The 7,157-nt window shown below is 44.2% G+C and overlaps 2 protein-coding genes across 8 annotated transcripts; both read right to left on the bottom strand.

Annotated features, from left to right (window-relative positions):
- Window positions 1-2,376, bottom strand: LOC100535429 (E3 ubiquitin-protein ligase RBBP6-like). Of its 4 annotated transcripts, none has more exons than XM_073909069.1 (7): window positions 1,425-2,376; window positions 1,135-1,231; window positions 956-1,031; window positions 721-809; window positions 584-644; window positions 342-481; window positions 1-246 (listed from the first exon to the last, which is right to left on the bottom strand). In XM_073909069.1, exons 1-7 carry the CDS (start codon window positions 1,582-1,584, stop codon window positions 72-74), a joined length of 798 nt encoding a protein of 265 aa, XP_073765170.1. In that variant the 5' UTR covers window positions 1,585-2,376; the 3' UTR covers window positions 1-71. The 4 variants fall into 4 exon arrangements, with proteins under 4 accessions (XP_073765170.1, XP_073765171.1, NP_001373483.1 ...); XM_073909070.1 differs by having other exon boundaries at window positions 1,327-1,784; NM_001386554.1 differs by lacking the exon at window positions 584-644 and having other exon boundaries at window positions 8-246; window positions 1,425-1,773.
- A 2,290-nt stretch (window positions 2,377-4,666) lies between these two features.
- Window positions 4,667-6,730, bottom strand: LOC100535555 (E3 ubiquitin-protein ligase RBBP6-like). Of its 4 annotated transcripts, none has more exons than XM_073909072.1 (7): window positions 6,098-6,730; window positions 5,808-5,904; window positions 5,629-5,704; window positions 5,401-5,489; window positions 5,264-5,324; window positions 5,022-5,161; window positions 4,677-4,926 (listed from the first exon to the last, which is right to left on the bottom strand). In XM_073909072.1, the coding sequence occupies exons 1-7, from the start codon at window positions 6,255-6,257 to the stop codon at window positions 4,752-4,754; spliced, it is 798 nt and encodes a 265-aa protein (XP_073765173.1). In that variant the 5' UTR covers window positions 6,258-6,730; the 3' UTR covers window positions 4,677-4,751. The 4 variants fall into 4 exon arrangements, with proteins under 4 accessions (NP_001373490.1, NP_001373489.1, XP_073765173.1 ...); XM_073909073.1 differs by having other exon boundaries at window positions 6,000-6,491; NM_001386561.1 differs by lacking the exon at window positions 5,264-5,324 and having other exon boundaries at window positions 4,667-4,926; window positions 6,098-6,457.
- Window positions 6,731-7,157: the final 427 nt, after the last annotated feature.

Genomic DNA, 7,157 nt, shown 5'->3' with positions numbered 1-7,157 from the left:
TTTATTATTTTTATTAATAAACTATGTACAATATTTACACGTCGGCTCCAGGTCTCTTGGATGAAGGTCTCTCAGCGACGTGGTCTCTTCTGGTCGCCGCGCGTCTCTGGTGAAGATGGGGAGCGGGACCGTTTCCCTCCGGCGTCCCGGACCGAAGATGCCGCACCTGCTGAGGACGAGGAGGGCAAAGGCTCGGTCTGGCAGGAGAAGGACGGCCTCTTTCTCTTCTCAGCAGCATAGGCCTCACTGAACAGATCGAGCGCAAACACACACAAGCAGACATCATGTGAGATTTGGACAAACACTAGAACATGCGGCTATGCCAAGTACAGTTTACTCACGCGTCTATGATGGGAATGACGTATCGGCCGCTGCCGTCTATCATGACTCCCTTTCGGTCTGGGTCGTCCACCTCCAACAGGAAGCTGCGGGGAATCCCTGTGCTCTTCCGGATGCGCTTGTGCGGCGCGGAGCGGCTGCCCTGTGAATTGAGGAGTGACAGTCAAACTCTGAGCAAACAATCTGACTGATGAGGACAAGAGCTCAAGTTCACAGCAACCGTGAGCTTGGAAAACCCAGTTACCACATTAGTGGGGCAGTGCCTAATGTGGTGTCCCGGGATCCCAAGCAGCCTCATGGCCTCACTAGTGAACATCAGAACCATGAGAATCAGCTCAGACATCTCTCACAAAGCAAACCTGTCAGTGTCTGAACGCTCACCTGCTGGAGTAGTAGCACAGGCTGGACTGGTACATCACCGCTTTCAGCTTGTCCTCCTCTGACGCCTTTGCCTCAGCCAGATTCTCAGTCTGTTTCACAGGCATTTGCACATTTGAATCTTTTTCACCCTCAACCCTTCAAACAATCTCAAATCTCCCTAAGAAGCTGAGTGCGTGTGCGTATATTGTGTGCTTTACATTGCGTTTTGCTATTGTGCTATTCATTTGTTCAATACCTTCAACAACTGCTCCAGTGAGAGGAGTGAAGGATCAGCTCTAGGTGAAGGTTCACGCCAGCGTCCAGCTTGATGTCTGCAAAACAAAGGAGCTTGTGTGACTAAAACACCAGGGACAGACCAGGAGTCTTCATATAACATCTAACAGAGGACGCGTGTGCTCATTTCACAGCACTTACCCAACAAATCTTCTGTTTGAGGACTTCAGTCCCGCCGCAGGGATCCGTCTGATGATGACCGACGTGTTTTTAGGGATGAGAGCATCATCTGTGTATTCTGACAGCAAAATAAAATCAGAATCAGCACATAATTATGGAGCACGGTATACTTTGAGAGCCATTAGCCTTTTAAAACAGCCAAAACATCCCTACATGTCAGCATCAGCACCACCTTACAGCTTCCAGAAGTGTCTGATGTAACGCATCTAATGTTAGCGTAGAACAGTTGAAGTGTCTTTTCCTCAACTCACCTTCATCAGTCTGGGCGTTGCTGATCTTCAGCTGGCAGAACTTCAGCCTCTTGCTCCTCATGATCTGCCGCTTCAGCTCCCCCGCGCTGATGTTGAGGCCTTCAAACTGGAGCGAGTCGTAGGTGAGTCGACTCTGGAACCTGTAGTGAACACAAGACATACTGAACACAAACACAAAGCACAGCGTAATAAAAAGGGTCAAACCTGAGTGATGGGAACAGCAGGCGATCAATCGACGTATCCAACGATCAATAATATCGATAATCTGGAAAAATTGTCACGGAGGACGCAGAGATCAGATGCCAATCGACACAGCGAGATTCAAACAACACCCACAGGACGGTTGTCATGGATGCTGATGATGAACACGTGACGCATGCGCTGTACAACTTCCGGCAATATTATCATTATTAATATTAATTTTATTGATAGTAGTAGTAAAATCATTGCGATAAGTATAATAAAATAAACAGCAGAACAGTTGGCCATCTCTGAATAATACACAGCGACGTTTCCCTGCACGAACGATTCAGGCCTTCGCCAAGAAGACTCGGGTGAGTCGATGATTCAGGGATTGATTCAACTGTCCGTTCATCCTATTGGCTTCTTTGGCTGAATGAATCGTTCAATGCTTTACTCAAATAAAGCGGCCTCTTGCTGCCACCTATTGGGGGTTTGCTTTTTTGTTTTCAAAAGTACTTTGACACTTTTTTAAAGGCACCTTTAAGTTCATTTTTGCACAAAAGCTCGTCTCTGTGCGTTCCAAATGGTTTGAAATTTCCTTAGCACATGGTTTTCTTGATGCGTTTGAAATTTTCAATGTAAATCCACTCGTACTTGCATTTGATCTTTATTATGCCTTAAAATCAAAACTATACTAAAGGTGTCTTATCCAAATGCAGATTTTCATTCAAAACGTTATGACAGAACCATATTACTTTACAGTGGCCCATGGATATATATATATATATATGTGTGTGTGTGTGTTGCTTGTTTCTTATTTACCCATGCAGTGACTTTTAGGCATAAATACTATGTAGGCTTGCTAAAGGGTTGCATGAGAAATGTCATCATCGTGAGAGCTTGACTTTTTTTTTTGTCGCTGCCTTTAGTTGTGGTGAAATGAGATGCATCATGTCGTTTATCTGTTTGTGCAGTCTGTACCTTCATTTCTGAATCGTGTGGCATCGTACTTGAAGCCAAGTCATTTAGCCCAAGGCATAGTTGTCTTAGAATGAGTAGTTTGCTGATCAAATTACACATTTTGATGAGGCAAAACACATCTTGGATGTTTTAATTACTATTTTAGGTGAAAAACAAAACAATGAGATTTGTGTAAAATCTAAAGTTAACCAAGTCCAGCCCGCCATCTTGTCCTGCCTCTCAGTTCTCTTAAGCCTTGGGCCGGCTCTGTGAAGTGGCCTCTTTTGGGCTCATCATTGAAGACCGGACGAGCTGCAACATTTCGTTCTGCCAGGTTCTGGGAGTAGATGAGCATGTCATCGCTCTAGACTATGGTCAACTTGTGAAGTTACTCATACACCTCCGCTCATGGCATATTACCATTAAAATGAAACTTTTCCACCAGAATATGACGCTCTAAAAAAAAAAAACTCCATCGGCACTGGTAACTATGAAAAACACGACTGAGCACTAATGGTACACTCAACAATTTACACTGACATTTGAAGGATCACCTGACATTAAAGACTGACGTAAGAACGCTGGAGGAACATCAAATTTTAACACGGAAGAGTTTTTTTTGTCTCTCTCAAATTAAAGCAATATTTCTTAATCTTGTTGTTTTTTTTTTTTTTTACTGTACAGTTGCCCCAGGTGTTTATCAGGTGTGATGCCTGCTCATCTGACCTTTGACCTCGGCACTCAACTGCTGCCAGTTTTCTTTCAATGCCATGAGATTTCTGAATTCTACATGCAGGAACCGATGCATTCCTTTTTTTTCCTTTTTTTTTTTTAAACAAAACAGATATGGCAGACACGGCCAAACATTGAAACTTTGGAGGGCATTGAGGGGAAAAAAAAGCACAATATCATCAAGGGGAATAAAAGGTTTGATCAAAGCGTGCGTTTACACACGTTCATTTAAATATGGACAAAACCAACATTGGGTTATTTTTGTTATTAGATTTAAAATGCACGGACCCTATTTGACCCAGTGTTCATATATACATATGTTTTTATGAATGAATATTTTTGCATATAAAAGATAATAAAAGACTGACTAGACAGATTAGATAGTTTAATAGACAGATTGACACGTGTAGTCATTCGTTCCTGTGTATTTGATGACTAGCTTCCAGCAGTATCTGGCTGCAGACTTGCATGCAATCTGAGACACAAAGCACTCAGCGGAGCTAGTGAGGTCACTGTGAGAGGCGGGGTTAGGGGTGCACACTCACTGACAGCCTAGATTTAGCCTGGTTTTAACCAAGCCGTCTATTAGACTTTTAACCCTTATGTATTGTTCATATTGTTCAAGTGGCTGTTTTTGCCCCCAATGACCTCCATTATAACTAAACTTGTTTTAATTGCAAAGCCATGACACCAGATAGTAACTCATTCTTTATTGTTGGTGGTTTCCCTGTTGGGATGAGATAAAATGAGTCATTTTTACTTTTGATGGTCAGTTGGCACCTTTAAACACCCCAAAAAAATGCTTGCTGGGATGGTACCAAGAGGCTGTGCTCACTTCTGGACAGAGGGGGTGTAGACTTGCAGCTAGTGCCGATAAGTGGTGCAGACGCTGAGGCTGTTCTGTATGCGAGTGTTGAGGTTTTGAAACATCAGCTGACAGCGTGTAGGTAGAGAGTAGCAGGTTCTGGGAGTAGATGAGCTTGTCACCGGTGTAGACTTTGACCGACTTGTGAAGTTACTTACAAGACCTCCGCTTATGGGACATTACCATTCAAATGAAACGTTTCCAGCAGAATATGACGCTTCAAAAAACTCCATCGGCACTGGTGACTATGAAAAACACGACTGAGCACTAATAGTGTACTCAACACTTTACACTGACATTTGAAGGATCACCTGACATTAAAGACTGAAGTAAGAACGCTGAAAAAAACCCATCAGATTTTAGCCCAGAAGAGTTTCTCTTTTCCTAAATTAAAGCAAAACTTCATGATATTGTGTTTATGAATTCATTCGTGTGTGTGTGTGTGTGTGTGTGTGTGTGTGTTGCACTGCTGGAGTGAAGGTTAACCAGTCCACACAGTTCATGCGGCTATAATCTTTATTATCTTTTATTAATAAACTATGTACAATATTTACACGTCGGCTCCAGGTCTCTTGGATGAAGGTCTCTCAGCGACGTGGTCTCTTCTGGTCGCCGCGCGTCTCTGGTGAAGATGGGGAGCGGGACCGTTTCCCTCCGGCGTCCCGGACCGAAGATGCCGCACCTGCTGAGGACGAGGAGGGCAAAGGCTCGGTCTGGCAGGAGAAGGACGGCCTCTTTCTCTTCTCAGCAGCATAGGCCTCACTGAACAGATCGAGCGCAAACACACACAAGCAGACATCATGTGAGATTTGGACAAACACTAGAACATGCGGCTATGCCAAGTACAGTTTACTCACGCGTCTATGATGGGAATGACGTATCGGCCGCTGCCGTCTATCATGACTCCCTTTCGGTCTGGGTCGTCCACCTCCAACAGGAAGCTGCGGGGAATCCCTGTGCTCTTCCGGATGCGCTTGTGCGGCGCGGAGCGGCTGCCCTGTGAATTGAGGAGTGACAGTCAAACTCTGAGCAAACAATCTGACTGATGAGGACAAGAGCTCAAGTTCACAGCAACCGTGAGCTTGGAAAACCCAGTTACCACATTAGTGGGGCAGTGCCTAATGTGGTGTCCCGGGATCCCAAGCAGCCTCATGGCCTCACTAGTGAACATCAGAACCATGAGAATCAGCTCAGACATCTCTCACAAAGCAAACCTGTCAGTGTCTGAACGCTCACCTGCTGGAGTAGTAGCACAGGCTGGACTGGTACATCACCGCTTTCAGCTTGTCCTCCTCTGACGCCTTTGCCTCAGCCAGATTCTCAGTCTGTTTCACAGGCATTTGCACATTTGAATCTTTTTCACCCTCAACCCTTCAAACAATCTCAAATCTCCCTAAGAAGCTGAGTGCGTGTGCGTATATTGTGTGCTTTACATTGCTATTGTGCTATTCATTTGTTCAATACCTTCAACAACTGCTCCAGTGAGAGGAGTGAAGGATCAGCTCTAGGTGAAGGTTCACGCCAGCGTCCAGCTTGATGTCTGCAAAACAAAGGAGCTTGTGTGACTAAAACACCAGGGACAGACCAGGAGTCTTCATATAACATCTAACAGAGGACGCGTGTGCTCATTTCACAGCACTTACCCAACAAATCTTCTGTTTGAGGACTTCAGTCCCGCCGCAGGGATCCGTCTGATGATGACCGACGTGTTTTTAGGGATGAGAGCATCATCTGTGTATTCTGACAGCAAAATAAAATCAGAATCAGCACATAATTATGGAGCACGGTATACTTTGAGAGCCATTAGCCTTTTAAAACAGCCAAAACATCCCTACATGTCAGCATCAGCACCACCTTACAGCTTCCAGAAGTGTCTGATGTAACGCATCTAATGTTAGCGTAGAACAGTTGAAGTGTCTTTTCCTCAACTCACCTTCATCAGTCTGGGCGTTGCTGATCTTCAGCTGGCAGAACTTCAGCCTCTTGCTCCTCATGATCTGCCGCTTCAGCTCCCCCGCGCTGATGTTGAGGCCTTCAAACTGGAGCGAGTCGTAGGTGAGTCGACTCTGGAACCTGTAGTGAACACAAGACATACTGAACACAAACACAAAGCACAGCGTAATAAAAAGGGTCAAACCTGAGTGATGGGAACAGCAGGCGATCAATCGACGTATCCAACGATCAATAATATCGATAATCTGGAAAAATTGTCACGGAGGACGCAGAGATCAGATGCCAATCGACACAGCGAGATTCAAACAACACCCACAGGACGGTTGTCATGGATGCTGATGATGAACACGTGACGCATGCGCTGTACAACTTCCGGCAATATTATCATTACTAATATTAATTTTATTGATAGTAGTAGTAAAATCATTGCGATAAGTATAATAAAATAAACAGCAGAACAGTTGGCCATCTCTGAATAATACACAGCGACGTTTCCCTGCACGAACGATTCAGGCCTTCGCCAAGAAGACTCGGGTGAGTCGATGATTCAGGGATTGATTCAACTGTCCGTTCATCCTATTGGCTTCTTTGGCTGAATGAATCGTTCAATGCTTTACTCAAATAAAGCGGCCTCTTGCTGCCACCTATTGGGGGTTTGCTTTTTTGTTTTCAAAAGTACTTTGACACTTTTTTAAAGGCACCTTTAAGTTCATTTTTGCACAAAAGCTCGTCTCTGTGCGTTCCAAATGGTTTGAAATTTCCTTAGCACATGGTTTTCTTGATGCGTTTGAAATTTTCAATGTAAATCCACTCGTACTTGCATTTGATCTTTATTATGCCTTAAAATCAAAACTATACTAAAGGTGTCTTATCCAAATGCAGATTTTCATTCAAAACGTTATGACAGAACCATATTACTTTACAGTGGCCCATGGATATATATATATATGTGTGTGTGTGTGTTGCTTGTTTCTTATTTACCCATGCAGTGACTTTTAGGCATAAATACTATGTAGGCTTGCTAAAGGGTTGCATGAGAA

Source organism: Danio rerio, chromosome 8 (assembly GCF_049306965.1).
Source record: "Danio rerio strain Tuebingen ecotype United States chromosome 8, GRCz12tu, whole genome shotgun sequence".
In the NCBI taxonomy this organism is placed as follows: Eukaryota; Metazoa; Chordata; class Actinopteri; order Cypriniformes; family Danionidae; genus Danio; species Danio rerio.
This window is presented reverse-complemented; position numbering and strand designations above follow the sequence as displayed.

Excerpts from the sequence above, each read along its gene's own strand:
- LOC100535429 (XM_073909069.1), bottom strand. The coding sequence starts at position 1,584 with ATGTCTTGTGTTCACTACAGGTTCCAGAGTCGACTCACCTACGACTCG. Across the intron at positions 645-720 it reads CTGTGCTACTACTCCAGCAG|TGAGGCCATGAGGCTGCTTG; the intron begins GTGAGCGTTCAG and ends GATGTTCACTAG. Across the intron at positions 482-583 it reads GGCACTGCCCCACTAATGTG|GGCAGCCGCTCCGCGCCGCA; the intron begins GTAACTGGGTTT and ends CTCAATTCACAG.
- LOC100535555 (XM_073909072.1), bottom strand. The coding sequence starts at position 6,257 with ATGTCTTGTGTTCACTACAGGTTCCAGAGTCGACTCACCTACGACTCG. Across the intron at positions 5,905-6,097 it reads CAACGCCCAGACTGATGAAG|AATACACAGATGATGCTCTC; the intron begins GTGAGTTGAGGA and ends TTTTGCTGTCAG. Across the intron at positions 4,927-5,021 it reads GTCATTCCCATCATAGACGC|TGAGGCCTATGCTGCTGAGA; the intron begins GTGAGTAAACTG and ends CGATCTGTTCAG.